At 38.6% G+C, this 16253-nt stretch overlaps 2 protein-coding genes across 8 annotated transcripts in view; one reads left to right on the plus strand and one right to left on the minus strand.

Moving 5' to 3' along the window:
* The window catches only part of Sv (paired box protein shaven), a 153285-nt gene extending 144113 nt beyond the window's left edge, over positions 1–9172 (minus strand). For all 7 annotated transcript variants that reach the window (XM_070315378.1, XM_070315393.1, XM_070315377.1 and 4 more), the window contains exons 1-2: positions 8796–9172; positions 8459–8499 (exon numbers count right to left, since the gene is read on the minus strand). The gene's annotated coding sequence lies outside the window, so the exon portion shown is untranslated. The remainder of the gene's footprint in view (positions 1–8458; positions 8500–8795) is intronic.
* A 4747-nt stretch (positions 9173–13919) lies between these two features.
* LOC138941393 (uncharacterized) lies at positions 13920–14608 on the plus strand. The gene is given in 4 exon segments (XM_070311029.1): positions 13920–13943; positions 13946–14006; positions 14009–14176; positions 14292–14608. Coding segments are annotated over 4 exon segments (570 nt in total).
* The last annotated feature ends 1645 nt before the right edge of the window (positions 14609–16253 follow it).

Here is a 16253-nt window from a genome sequence, read left to right on the forward strand (position 1 = left end):
CTATAAATTTTCCGATTGCCAAAATCAACCTCCGCAAAAAGAAAAAAAGTGTTTTTTTTTATGATAAAATAAATTAATATATATATAATATTTTTTATATATTCTTTCCTCTCTCAAAAGAAATCGTACATCTTTTTCGGTTACACCGCCCCATAAATCATAGAAGAGAATTGCCGGAAATTCTATTCTATTATACTCAATACACGCAGTAGTCGACGGATAGATAGAGGGTTAAGCTTGTCATGCCGGCGAGCTAGTAAACGGAAGATCGCGGAACTCGGCGCGAGGTCGATCGAGGCGAGAACCCGAAGGCGGAGGCGCGCGACTCGTCCGCGTGAGAGACGTGAACGAGTAATTGTAACGAGAGCAATCGTTAGAGATGATTACGCAATTTGCATCGGAGCAATTTACATCGGGAGATCGTTCCGCCGCTGGCAAGGCAGCGGGGATAACGGGACGGCGACGAGGACGCGGCGGTGTCGCCGCGGGTCATGCCTATGCTAATGACACATCTAACCGGTACTTCAGGCTCATTCATAAGAGACCGAGCATCTCTTCTGAATGAGCATCGCCGTGTCGTCGCCGTCAGACAAACGTAACGTGGCGGTGATATACGTGCGCTTTATTGATCGACGTACACTTTATGATCCCGGCCGCATCGAACGCGTGACAGATAATTATCATCGCCAATAACCGTCCATTCTTTTATCGCTAAAAATCGTGTCAGCCCATCAATATCTCGACGCGTATGTACGAGGCCGTATTCGATTTCATCGCTTTAGAGATCCTTGACCGCAACCCGTGTAATGTAATATCCTAACCAGAACTGGCTCATCTTCATTTATAAAAGAGAAAGATAAAAGGAAAAAAATTGTCACTAAAATTATAATGTCATAGTTATGAAATTATGATGCAAAATTTTATTTTAACGTATCAATGTGTATAGTTCTGCAAGAGTTCCCTCGCTTTGTTTGCGCACGTTTGGCGTTCGAAAACGATTGCGTCCACAGTCCATAAGAGAGGCGCAGATTTGAAGAAATAAAAAGATTTAGAAGGTAGAGGGCGAGTCTGATCGAGTCACGACTCGCGGAGGGCTGAATGCGATTTCAGGTGTGAGGCTCGGCCGATACTCATTACAGCAATATCACTCACAGCGCGACTACTACGATCGCGGCCACGAGGTGTAAGATCGCGGGGAATGACGGAGGATCAGCGTATCCCGCTGGTGTATTATTTACACGTGTAGAAGAGGGAACCTTGCGGTCGCGTGGATTTCCCCCTCTCCCTCAGTAATCGATGGCGGCACTGCGAAGAGAAGCGCTGGATATAGATTAAATTGGGACAGGTAGCTGTGAAGTGAATTGAAGAGTATCGGAATCACGTGCAGCCTCGACGCGACCGGAAACGCGCTATAAAGAGACGATTTCTCGGGGCCAGACTACCGAGAGAATCCGCAATCTGGCCGGGAATAGAAAGAGAAAGGAGATAGAAAGAGAGAAATCGTTTAAAAGACCCTAATATCGTTTCAAAATTTGTTTCATTTCTTATCCAATTTTCAAACGATAAGCTGTATTCAGATTTAAATTCGTATAATCATAATAAAAAATACAAATAACAAATAAAAAAAAAGGAATAGCAAAATATGTGACACAATTAGACAAAATGAGAAGCAATTAGAAAAAGAAATGAGAAAGAGCAACGAGTAATGCGTCAGGCCTAAAATTCAAATATTTATTTGTAGAATAAAATAAAATGCATTTATTTGATATCAATCATTATAAATCACGAACTGTATTGTTTAATGGAAAAAAAAAAAAAAAAAAAAAAAGTTTTTTTATGCTCGATGTCAACACAATTTTTCAATAAATTAGAAAAAAAGAATAAATTATAAGATACGAAGAAAAGTAGAAATCTTTCTGGCAAGAAGGCCGTGTGATTCGTTCAATAAATTATTGATTAGTAAATTATCAGAAAATATATTGATCCGTACGATCGTGAGCGTATTAAAAAGAGCAGAACTCGAGCGAGAACTGGATCTAATCCTGCTTGACAGTATACAAGTTGCCAAACCACCTCTGGTTACCTTTGGCGAAGAATATTTAAAACGTGTATAAATAACATCCGTCTTGGAGTAGCTTAATAATTCTTACCGTATTTATAATGTTATCAGAGAAAAATATCAATAAAAAATATTATTGATTAAAGCTATTAATATTTCAACTCCATAATTTTCTGTTCCTTCTCTCTCTCTCTCTCTCCCCCTCTCCCCCCCCCCCTCTCTCTCTCTCTCTCTCTCTCTCTCTCTGTAGATTTATATAAATGTATATGCATGTGTATCTATTTATTTCTTGGGATGTAAAAAGACAAAGGATGTGCGTCAATGATAAATTTTATAAATATATATATTGACCATTTGATATATCTTATATTATATTATATATATTAATAAAATTCAACATCGGTACGCACATGCTTTAATTTTTCGGATCTCAAGATTTCTGAATGTTTAATAGAAATGAATTAAATATAATTATATAATAATATACAAATTGGATTTATATCCAAATTGTGCGTTAGACAAAGATTAATATTTCATAATTTGCGCTGTATTAACGATTCGACGTAATTAATTCTCGTGCAATGACGAGTAAGTTGTTATGTGATCGAATAGATGTAAAGTATCACTCACGCCAGTACAAAAAAATCGTAGGCCTAGAACATCTTTCTGCCTCTGTCGAGATCTCGTCGTCGCGCAACGAGCGTCCTTGTAATTTGTCAAGCTCGGTATCTTTGCATATGTATAAGCAGATACTAGAAATGCGCTGTGTAGACGACGTTTTGCGAGAAATTATCCGTTAACACATTCCACATCCTTCCTGGCTTTAATTGCTATTCGCGCGCGAGAATGCTCGGAGCGGATGCGCCATCGCTTCCTAATGCATCGCACAATATATGTATATGAGATACAATATTTCTTTATGAGATGATTTCATCCACGCTGTCGCCGCAAACTTGATCGCGCATTTAATTTCGCTGTCACTCTGCCGCTTCTAAACAGATGCTATTCAGAAACAAGCGCAAGCTCGTGGAATCGCGACATGTGACATAAAAGTCGGCACGAACACGCGCAAAGAACACGCAAACGATACGATGTCAGATAGATAGTCGCATGCTCTGCGTGGATATTTGCGAAAGATTTTCTTGCCAATTTCTTCCTCGAATATGAAGAAGAAGACTTCGGAATCCGGACGAGACCTTTCATCCGCGGGCAAAAGCGTCGCGTCACTCTCCCGTACAGCTTGTCCGCCACGTAGATTCGCGGCCAGCCCGCTTCCTGTCTTCGGAATCGCGTTCTTTTTCCTGCTCGCCATTTTCTTGCGCGCATTCCGGCCAGCAAGTATGCATCATCGATCGATCAATCGGCTCGACCGCCGACAAACGGGCAGCCGTTGAAAAGTAGACACAAAGTGTCGTCCTTTGGAGGACGGGGAAAAAAAAAAAAAAAAAAAACCGCGATCAGTGATCCTTGCAACATGCGATGGAACGAGAGAAGAAACAAAGTGCGAGGAATATAGCATTACTGTAGTAGATCGTTCTTGTAAAAAGAGAGAAAGAGAAGAAGCAAACTACTTCAAAATTGCGAACCGGCTTTCCAAAGGCTAAAGAAGTGTATAAATACTTCAAATACTTCAACTTGTCATAGATATTTTCGTTCTTATATTAGATGTGTTATTTGAACATATCCGAGCCGATAATCTAATCGATTCTTTCATTCAGTAACTCTTATCGCTCAATTTGAAACTTGAAATTCCGGTCTAGAGACTTGAGAGTTTACCAGAAAGCTAATGTTATATTATTAATTAAGAGAAAGTACATATACAACTAACAAAAGAACCGTGTATATTATATATAGCGGTACCAAAGACAAATCAGAGCTGAACTATCGGACTGTATCAATGTCAGATATCTTTCAAATAGCGTCGGATATTAATAAAAGATAACAACATTTATATAATGTTACAGCAACGCTGCTAAATTAATTATTCTAATAAAAATATCTATATAATATAATAAAAGACCTAAATTATATGTTTACATACAAATCTATAAAAAGAGAAACAGAAACAAAAACGAATATATTTTTGCACAATATGTAATGCGGTAAATTTTAATATGAAAGCTAATTAACCCTAGCTCATGACTCAAAGCTAGTATCAATATTTTCAAGTTGTCCTATTCTAAAAAAATTATTAGTTGGCGTCTAGTTATATCTGCGATCATAAACCTGATTATTCCGTTATATAATGATATCATTCTGACATTTCTACTCAAATTATTGTGGAAGTTATCCAAGACCTCGATATTTGCAATATAATTTTTATCTTATCTTCTGATTTTTTTTTTCGAGGGAGTTATCAAAGAGAAAATTGAGAAACAGGCAATACAGCGTTAACTTTGGATTACATGACGACTTGTGTGCCTCCGGTAAAATTTGCCCGATTGTACCGACGTTGATCGATATCACAGTCTGATTTTAACAATAGTATTAATAGTGATCAGCCGTAAAGATACTACATGGCCGCGCTTGATAAAGCCGCTGAATTATCACCTTTACGGCGTCCGCATGCTTGTCGCGCCCCGCATGACACTGTTTTACAATGGTTGTATCTAACGTTATGCAGTCAATGTCATTATCACGCCGGATGAAGAACGAGCGTGACAATTATTTCAAGCCACCCACTTTTCGATTCCCTCTTTTTTCCCTTCCTCGTTATAGATACGAAGATATAATTTTAAGGATGTAAACAGTACAATTTAAGTGTCAATCTTAACATCTAAATTGCGCAAACGAGTGGACGGAATAGAATATCTAAAATAGAAATATTTACGTAAACCACTTCTCTTTTATTAGATAAATGATTAATATAAAATAAAAATACAAGCATACACATTTGTATATTAATTAAAGCCCTATTTGATATACAATATTACTCACTTGACAAATCAAAATATATTTCTCAATTTTATATTTGTTCTATTTTTTTTTTTTTTTTTATGATTAATGTCTCTCCTAGATTCGATTTTGTTTTATTAAATAATATTAACAGTTATTATAAATTGATGTTTTTTAAAAATGATTATTTTTTAAAATAAATGCGTATCTGTTACGTATTTGTAGAACGATAGCCCCTAAAATTAATTAATTAGAAATGCAATTAGAATAAATATATACTGTATATATATATATATAAAAAATAGATATACGGATTTTTTTAGCGGAACTTTTTTTATGCCTAGAATTACTATGCGACGACAATTGTGATAAGATGCGACGATTGACCAATAAAAAAAGATTCCCTTCGAGAATGTAACGTGTGTCTCGCATTTTTCTCGGTTTCCAGGTCACGCTGTTAATACCTCCGGCGTCCGCCCCCTGATGTATAGCAGTGAAAGCTAGGTGTGGAATAAGAGGCGTGACAAATCGTAGAATTAGGTTGGCCAATGCACGACGATGACTCGCGTGCGGGTAAGTGCGTATATACACGCGCGTTATAAGCCAGCCCGGTGTCTCTCCCTCATATCTCGCTGCTGCATCGCGTGTACATTCGAGTGCATTAAAGAAGGCTCTGTGCAAGCCTTAAAATATTACAAAAATATTCTTTCTCTTGTATTTCAGAATATCGCGATAGTCCTTAAATTCGTTAATCGTGATATTTATTTAGATCGAATTTATAAAACGTTTTAAAAAAAAAAAATCAAAAAAGGTAAATTCAAACTCTTTCATTGAAAAATCAAAAGTGTAAAATATACAATAAGTAATTGAATATAATCGCCAAATATATGACCAAAGATAATAAGATCATTATTATAGTGTATTTTTTTATTCTTTTGCAAAATCAATCTAAATCCGATGCCCTAGGTGAGAATATGCATTCCGTGCTAGCGAATTAATGCGTACCGATGTATTATACGTACGTGCGAATGTGCACGTGCACTCCCGTGCACGCGCTCTCGAGTCTCTTGATCAATCCTCGCGCGCACGCCCATAATTCGCCCCCTGAATTGCCTCGTAAACGGACCGACCGACCGACCGACCGGACGGATTAAACGGCAGCTTTTCAATGCGGCTCCCGGTCTTATCTATCCGAGAGCCCGTGTTATTAGTCCTGGCACACCCGAGCATAAATTGATATATACATTTGCAATACCCTCGTGACACCCGTGCATGGTTTGTTCGACGATCTCGTACCCCATGACTTTTCCAAGTTGTTAATTAACGCGTTCTACATAACGTCGACGATAGACTCCAATATCGTTTAACATTATCAATATAAATCGCGATTTAAATTACGATTGAATTATCTTAGAAAATGTGGTGCAAATAACTAGCATAAGTATAGTAAGTTGCCATTAAATCTATCGTTAAATAAAAAAATATCAACAATGTAGAGATATCATCAATTGTATGATTATCATATTGAAAATTCTCCACGATTATGAGAAAATGGCGTTAAATGAGGGCGCTACAGAGGAGGGAGAAAGATACTCGCGCTGTATAATTTTGATATAATTATGATTAATACTCCATTTTATATAGCATTCATAAAAAAGACATTCTCTTGACATTCTCTCGTAATCAACCAAAGTGATCGACTAATAAACGAAGCGAAGCAAGCTAAATACAAGGCAGCCGTCGCGAGCTGCTCTTCTAGAAGACTAGCCAAACTAGTGTAACACGAACAAGGACGAGAAGGTAAGAGGAGGAACTATTGTTGTTCGCGGGGTCAGTAACAATACTCACCGCACGCTTCCTTTGCCACCGCGAAAAATAATCCGGGCTTTGTCTATGATGCGCACCACAATGCGCCGTCCAAGCTCGTGCAGACTTGTCGCGTTTCGCGGCCTACAACGTCGTTTTCAGGATAAATCCGCGTTCCCACACTGCACCTGAATGCTATACACGCTCCTCGTCATACGAAACCGATATCGTGCTATGCGGAAAGCCCAAGCCATCTACGAAACTCGTAAGCTAATCCTTGCGTATATATATATATATATATAAGCTAACTCTTTATTAAATTAATAATAAAAAGATACAAAAAGATTACAAAATATTAAATTAGTTAAAGTGGTATATAATATAAAGAACGGCACGTTTGTATCTATTTATATAATAATATATAAAAGAAATTTCCTTTAAAATTAATTTTTAACTGCCATTTTAATATTTTTAATAAACACAAAATTTATTATTTACCACATATATAATATATGTATAAAAAATATTCTCTATATTTTTGTATATAAATTATATAGGTGTTAAAATGTATATATTTTTAAAAAACTTTATCTTTCAATTAAAACGCATTCTTTATGTCGATTTATACCAACCATTTCATCAGCTTGGCGAGTTCGCCGACACCTTGCGTCATTATTAATTCATTGCCAGCTGGCCGCGTACCATAATCCATTACGACTGAAACGCCCTGCCGTCATTAAACCATGATAACGAGGCCCCCGGGCGACGATGAGCCAGTACTTAACGTAAATCCTTTTACCTACTCCTTTAACTTCCTTAACCCGGCAAAGCAAACGATGACAACTGCCCCTGAGCGAAACGTTCGATTTTTTTTCAAATGCCACACCTCGTGGAAAGATTTCTTTGGAGAGCATCTCTTCGTCTATCCTTCGTCCGATCAACTTGATTACATCTCCAAACATCACGCATAATGTTTTAATGATCGTCTGCCTTGTATTGAGTACTTTGCGTCCATACGCAGTTATTTTGTTGAGAAAGATCTCGCGCGATAAAGTTATGCACGAACATGGTAATTTTAATGTAGAATGCCTCGCGCAAAATATAATTATATATGTGATATATATTATAAAAATATTATATATATTATATATTTGCGTAGAATACATCTGGATTTAATTTAGAAGCTTGAAATTGTGTCGAGATAAAAGCAAAACTAATAAAAACGATAATAAAATTACTCGAATATATAATCACTCGAGAAAACCGGACCCGAGTCGAAATTTTGCTCTTATTTTCAATCTCTAGGAAGAAAAAAAATAAGTAAGAGATAATTTTCGCCTCAGAGAGATATATATACTGCATGTGCGTAAAAGTTTAAAATATACTTTAAAAAATAAATTTATATTTGCAATAGTTAATATACAAAAGTTTTAGCAAAATTATATTTGATAGACTGATCTAAAATTAAGTTGTGTTGAATTTTCAAAATATATGTAAAATAAAGAATATATGACACATACAGTATACGAAAAAATCTTTCTAAAAAAGGTATAAAGATACGTCAAGTACATAAAATAATATCCAACAAATAGAAGTTAAAAAAAAATAACAATTTTATATATAAATGGAATATATTAAAATCTACTATTTATATATACTTGGCGTTTCTATGATGAAATATAAAAATTTGTCACTCACGGATAACAGTGGAGTTGTGACTACGTGGACTAGATGGTGATCTGTAACATACAAATATAATATCTAAATTATAGATTCAAAATAAATAATATTTTCAAATATTATTATTGGGACGGATTAAATTTTGTATTCAATGCATATAATAATAAGGGATATATAATAATTTTTGAAAAAAACTATTCTTTTTTTAAATTAAGTTTTTATATAAAATCCCATATATAAAAACCTTTTTCTATAGTTTCGATCTAGTTAGTTGTTCAAATAAACAAATCAAATAAACAGGAAGATTTATGCACATACAGGATTAAGAAGAAATAATATTCAAATAACAAACTACCTCGAGATTGCTTCGCTGTTGCCCGATGCCTCCTAGACCTCCTTTTCCTCTTAGACTCACGTTGTTCTCCTCTAAGATTCGTTGCACCCGCGCACTACATTTACTCACGAAAATAACGATCGTTAATGACGATCGTCCGCGGCACGATAAAAACGGCACTCTCAAAATTCGCGATCTCGATATTCCGATATCCCGATACTCGCACGAACTATTCACGGCTCGATAAAAATAGACGCGTCACACTTTCAGGGCACTCCCGAATTTTGGATGCGTGAGGTTTTGCACGGTATTCCCGGATTAATTAAGATGTGAAAGCGCGGAAAACCGTTTGGGTACTTGGCTTCCCTTTCAGAATAAATCTTCCAGGTACTGAGCCCTTCCACCAACGTCAAGGTGTACCCATTGGAAGGGTTTCATCGGACGAAAACCCGATACAATATAAATATACTTCAAAAAACGAGCACGCTTCTCTCTCTCTCTCTCTCTCTCTCTCTTTGCCGCTACAAAATAATTTCTATTAAATTAATTACAAAATATATTATAATATTATGAATTTTAGAGCTAATTAATCGGACAAGCTGATAATTTAAATGCAAATACTGTAGCACGCGTACGTGACATAGAACAAACCCTAAGCAGCCAACACGAACTTTTGCTGCTATTTCCAATCTCTTTCCTTTTATGGCTTCTTGAAGATAAGTTTTATTTTTATGTAAAAATTGTGTTATGTGGAAATTGTATTGAGCTCTCTTACTTTGTACTTCAAATAGGCAGTAAACGAATAACTTTTCACGTAGAGATTTAAAAGAGGAGGAGGGGACTTTTGGCAAAACTATAGATTAAATAATTTCAAAATAGAGTAATCTAACTATTTAAAGTTTAAAGTGTCAAAGTAGACTAAATATTTAGAAAGTAGAAAAAAAAATTTCTCAACTCGGACAGTGCCAAATTCTTTTTGCTGCCGTTGCTCTCCATGACATAAAAAAGATTAATGTCATTCGATGGAAAGCAAACTTATGCGCAGCGATTATTTTGCCAGAACACTCTTCTTTTCGAAGCATCGTTATCTTTTTATACCATTATAATAACACACAAGAATACCAAAATAGTACACAAAATAATTCTGAATTTCGACATTAATTATATGTATTTCATTATAGATGTGTATGTGTGTGGAAATTTCTCTTAAAAAATAGCAATGCAAAATAAATAGAAAAAGTTATAAAATCTACGTCTTGCAAATATGTATGATTATATTACTGACAATTTCTCAGTGAAATCTTATTAATCATAATCAATGGAACATAAGACGGAAAAAAGCAAGATGTATTTTTATTGAAAATAAGTAAAAATACTTATGATCTTCGGTGAAATCTTGTATCATTGCATTAATCAGTGACTTTTTCACTGATTTAGTTTAAGAGAGTGAGAAACCACCTGCTTTCGGTGCACCGTGACATCGATAAAAAAAAACCGTGACTCAATGCTACAAAGAGAAATCAGGCGACAGATCGATCCATCGATCGACAGATGGTAAAGCCTTAAATCTCATCATCACTTGTGCGCCTCACTGATTCTCCCAGTTTGTTTACTATTTTTATTAACGGAGCTACTATACATTAAAAGCATCGTCCCGTCGCAAAATTCATTAACGCGAAAATACATGCGCTAATCTATCTCATTGCGCGTAAATGGGAATAATGTTCGTGACCGATTTTTTGACGCTGCCGCGCCTAATTGGATCACCCACGTTTCGTCGAATCACAGCCCCATCGTCCTAAAAAGTCGCCCGCATCGTAGGAGGTCCTCCCGGGAGGATAGATTTATTAATTTCATGGAATTGTTTTTCACGGATCCCTCGGACTGCATGTGAGAATCGCACGGTCTGATCGAGCGGAACCCCCACAGGCCGTGCCGAATCTCGGCTTCCCGTTGTCTAAGCTAAACGATCTTTTACTAGGATTTATTTCAGAAAGCTCTAATTTTTCAAGTATCTAAGATATCTAAGGGAAAAATTCCCCCAGAATCTACATTCAGAAAAAATCTCTTTCTCGCTATTGAATTATTACATTTTATCGTAATTGTCGTCGTAAGGATATTAGGAGGAAAAAAAAAAAAAAAAAAAAAAAAAAAAAAAATCGCTCTAAAAAATTCTTATCTATTTTTGACTATTGCTGTAAAAATTCTCATCTTTAATTTTAGACTATCGTTAATATATTTATCGAGTATTTGTATTATAATAAAAAAGAATCTAGAAAAAATAAGAGAGAAATAAATAAAATTACAAATTCGTGAAAATCTAATAAGATAGATATAGGAATTAATTATTTACGATTGCTCCGAAAAATGAAAAGAGTACATATATTTGAAATATTTATTTTTGCTTCATATAAATTTAATTAAATATACTTATTAAAATATACGATCAGTTATTAAAATTGCAATATAACATATAAATGTACATATGTATACAATTTACATATATACATATACATTTAACGGCCAAGAATATATTTCAAATAAAATTTTAATTAAATACAAATAAATCATTTTATTTCACATTAATTTCTCTCCGATAGGAAAAAAAAATAGTTTATGTAATATTTTAATTTATAATTTATTATTTTGCTCATCTCTGAAACATCTAATCCAAGAAAACGGGCAATTGTAAAAAGAAAAAAAAAATGATGCTATATAATTAATGTAGTCATAACAGATTATCTACTTTTTGCAATAGGATTTCCATAAGATATCTCGTGAAAAAAAATCACGATTGTTCTGTCATCGCTTGACGATTTTCGGGTATAGGCCCGCGAGAGGAGTGCATTGTGTGAAAAATAAGAGACAAGGAACCGGCAAGAAACGCCAAATCGATGCACTGCGAGCTATGAGGTCAGGAGGTCTGCCTGTTCGGATTGAATGGCAGCGTTTAAAGCAACTTATAAAGTCAACGCGAACGTAATCGGAACTGTCGATCTTCGGCGGACCTCGCGCTCTCACCATAATCCCCCGAGATGCGCGAGATGAAGGGCGTTCGTGCGGTCCCATTCAGCAGGTCGCAGCTCGACGCGACGACGCGGCGGTGTCTTCTCTCATCGAGGAGGATCCCGAGGAGATCTCCGCGCGTCGGTACCGATCATTGTACGCGTCCCGCACGACACGGGACCATAATAAGCACACGTCGCTTCCATCGATGTTGTCCGGTGCTGATACGAGAATAAAGATTGTCCGCGGATCGAGCCGCTCTGATTATCTCTTCCCTCTCCCCCTTGCCGCTTCTTTCGGCGAGACAGATCCTCCTACGTCCCCGGTCCTCTCTTATTGCGATCGTAGTGATCGGTGATCGTGGATCGCGCGGTACTAAAGCGCGACGCGGTACGCGCCGGTACGGCGTACTCTGTACCGTCTATACCAATACCCTCGTATTTCCCCGTCATCCCGTTGCTGGCCGACGTGAATCTTGCGTCAGATAAGATCGTGATCGATCGATACAGCGCGATCGGTATTTCGCTTTCGCGTCTCCGCTTGAACGCGCCTTTCTTTGTACACCGGGAAAATTGGGCGTTTCACGGCCGATCTTGCGTAACTACTCGGCTCGAAATCACAGAAATTCTTGGATTTATATGACAGTTGTAGATCTATAAACGTGTAACGTAATATACCGAAATGATGTATATAAATTATATATAAAAAAAAAGAAAAAAAAAGAAAATAACGCGGAGGAAAGTGTTGCGCTGCAAAAAGTGAGCGTTCGCATGGAAATTAAGGTCGTCTCTCTACGATTGTAATCACTGTCGTAATCATGCAGCAAGGGCCGGTATCTAGACGTAAGAGAGGAGAGAGAGAGAGAGAGAGAGAGAGAGAAAGACAAAGAAATGTGCGTAAGAAGCCATCACTATCACGCAGGATGTCGGGATAATACACATTATAGTCCGGCAGTTATTATGTACAAGTCCGTCAACGTTCGGCCTGTGCAACGCGAGCCGGAAGGACGGACTCCCGCGTGTCTGCTTTTCCTGCATGAATGAAATGTAATTTAATCTTACTCAAGTACCCGTATTTTCATTCATCCTACATTAAGGTACGGACGTTAAGGTCCCTCGCGAGTGTCTCGTGCATGCGACGGACGCGTCGTCCGCGCTGAACGTCATCGAGCACCAACCAGACTGCGATTGTTCGAACCCTCATTTCCCAAAAAAATTTTTATTTAGGGCCACTCGATGTATATTCGCAACTCGACGCCGTTATCGCGAATCGTTGCGGAAAATTCGAATCGTTCTTTGTATGTTGGAAAGCGATTCTCGACAGCCTTTAATTTGACGCGAGACACGGCGTCAAGGTAACGTCGAGGAGATAGGGGAAGAGTAACGGGGGCAGGAAGGGGCTAAAAATCGGTGAGGAGGAATCATGGCTGGATGCACTCCCTCCCTGTGTTCACGCACTTTTACCGTCGACGAGTATCGGCGTTGCCCCTACATCTTTCGAAGAGAGGGAGAACGCGGACGGACCTGTTGAGCGTCTCGTCGAGAGGGGATTACGTGTATCGCGATGATGTACACAGCGACCGGCAACGAAAAATTGCAGCGGCGCGCACGACGACGATTGCCGCTCGGTTAAGAAAAACTCGCCTCGCGACCCGCAATTCGCCGACAAGAAACATCCGGCCGCTTCCGGTCGAGATTCGCTTCTTCGAAATGTAAAATCACGTCGTAACATTTGTCTCGTCGTGAAAAAATTCAAAAATATTCATAATATATCCCGAAAATTGCGTCGTGTACGTAATAGAAATACAAGTATAAAATTCAAATCGGCCTTGATAGACTTTATTAATTTTAATTCTGATATTTTTTTTTCTTTTTTTTTTTTCTTTAGAGAAACGTATATTTTTTTCCTTTAGAGAAATTAACCCTGTTTTAATACAAATATTGATATTCATCTCGCAAATAGTTTAAGAAAAGAGGCTCTACTTTAACATTTAAATTGCTCAATCCAATTTCTTCCGGTTGTGTCAACAGGTAGAAATCAAAACAAAACAATGTACTTTCTTGAAACGTACCGCTTGCGACGCTCCACTTTCTCTCGCGCGTCTTCTTTTTTTAATGACACTTATTAGAATCATTTATAATGGTCAACGACCGCGTACGCGATGGCGAACGACACAAATTACGTTTTACATAATGCCATCCCTACTCGATGAACTCGTCCTCGCGGAAACGTTCGTATAAAAAGAAAGAGAGAACCACCGGACGAACGATTGACAGTTTGTTGTTCATTGCGATTTCCGAAGATGGCAAAGTTTGCGATCGTCGCGATCGTCCTTTTGGTGAGCGTCAGCTCGCAATCTCAAAGAATAATTAGAGAAACGTCCACGCAAGTCCCAGGTGAAAGATAATTCATTCAGAAATTATTATATTAATTATAGTATATAAGATTTTAATTCCCGATAAAAAAAATCGAACTTTTTTAAAGAGACTCGTTATTTTCTTTGATCGCAAGACGCAAATGCCGTGGCCATTCGGGATATCCTGCGGAAGATCTCGAGCGGGGAGTCGAACGCGGAGGACGATGCGAAACTTGTCGAGATCATTAAGGAGGAGATCGTGAGGACCGCGGAGGAGATAAAGACACCCGCAGGATCGATCGAGGCGGCCGCGAAAAAGGCTGAGATACTGGTGTCTGAATTGACCTCGGCTTACACAAGTGCCATTTACAAATCCAAGTCGCTCGTGGACGGTCGAGAGAATTTCGCGCGCTTCCAGATCACCGTTCAGGCAATCGTGGATTTCATAAAAAACGGCCAATTCTTGACGTAGCCAACGTAATAAGCGTTTGACTTTTCGGCCGAGCTGAATATTTCCGTTTTCCTCCGCTGTCTATTGCAAGCTATCGCCTATCTAACGTTGCAGATGTATCGTAGAAAATCTATAAATATAGTTACGATTTAATCATACAAATCATGTACACATCCTTTATTTCCTTTCGCTCTTAGATGCGCTTATAATAACAGTATGTTAACATTAAGTAATAGGTACTGGATAAAATATCTATACAAAGATGAGAATTATTTATCCCGCGTACACAAAATGTCGAAGATTCTACTACATCTCGCGTGTAACCTTCCATCCTGCGCACGCAAATTTCGTTTATATATTATATTTTTCTGTCTGGCAAAAAGAAGAAGAGCGGGCGCGGCGGTAAAACGTCAGAATTATTCCTGCTGACGTACGACTCAGAGGCGAACGAATCCATTGTAAAAGCGGCGGTGGGCTCATAATCTGGCGATGTAGGATCTCTCCGACCCGTGGGGCTGACCGGAACTGCGCCTATGCTCTTTCGCCGGAAGCGCCGCGCTGCTACATGTAGTAATATAAATTATAATGCCTCTACGGTTTTTCCTTTTATGGATTTGCATTTAAAACACCGGAATGGCATTGTCGTCGAAATCGCCGAACGCAATTTTCATGGAAATAAGAAAGCTATCCGCGGCTCTCCCCCACCGATATTGTATAATTTTGCAGGCTACCTTACAGCCTCTTCCCTCCTCCCTTCTCCCCTTTTCAATCGCGGAGGAGAAGAGATTCGCGCGCGCGCGTCTCTTCTCTCTTCCTCGAGACGCAGAATTCGATTGGCATCTAATCGTGCCAAGGCTGACTTCGTGGCTTTCACTGTCTTGGCACAACGAGACTCTGTCCGCGGATCTACCGCGGTGATTCTTCGCTTCGTCCGACGCTTTCGGGAGAAAGGAGACTTTCCACGTCCAAAGGATATATACATAATAATTGTTCGCAAAATATACGAGTCGCCGCTACCGAGGACGAAAATAAAATCGCGACGCCGTCCGGGCGGCAGCCATCCATGAAAGTGGAAACCTGGCTCGTACGAGAGGTGGATGGATGGCCTCTTTCGATTCCGCATGTAGGACGCGTAGGAAAATGTACGCGAAATGCGAGTCGCTCGACATCTCGCTTCGTATTCGCGCTCTTCTTTTATTTGGCGTAACATTTAGACCGTTCCTTTCTCTTCCGTTTTCTTTTAACAATAAATTTTCTACCTGCGTGTAATATACACCAATATATATTCTTTGCCTATCGTCCGGCATTGTAACTCTGCTAGCTTTATGCTACATCTATCTACATCTATTCTATAGAGCCCGAAGCCGGCTATCGTCGAGTCTCGTTGCTTCGTGCATCGGCTGAAAATACGACGGAGTATCGGCCTCCCGGATTTTATCCCGGCAAAATGATTCGACCACGAACTCGCAGGGAGCGCGGATAATATAACGCGCGGGGATGATATTTTGTTTTGTTGCGCGCGCGACGAGAGGAGGATAATAAACATCGGCGCGCACAGGCTCGGCCTGTTGTGCGCTACCGACTAGATGGGCTACGACGAAACAATGCGGCATTGTCTACCGACAGCCTCAACCGCCGAAGCACTGCGGCAAAGCCGAAGCCGAGT

Source organism: Polyergus mexicanus, unplaced genomic scaffold (assembly GCF_030449975.1).
Source record: "Polyergus mexicanus isolate NDT 795.1 unplaced genomic scaffold, iyPolMexi1.0 SCAF_2, whole genome shotgun sequence".
NCBI lineage: Eukaryota > Metazoa > Arthropoda > Insecta > Hymenoptera > Formicidae > Polyergus > Polyergus mexicanus.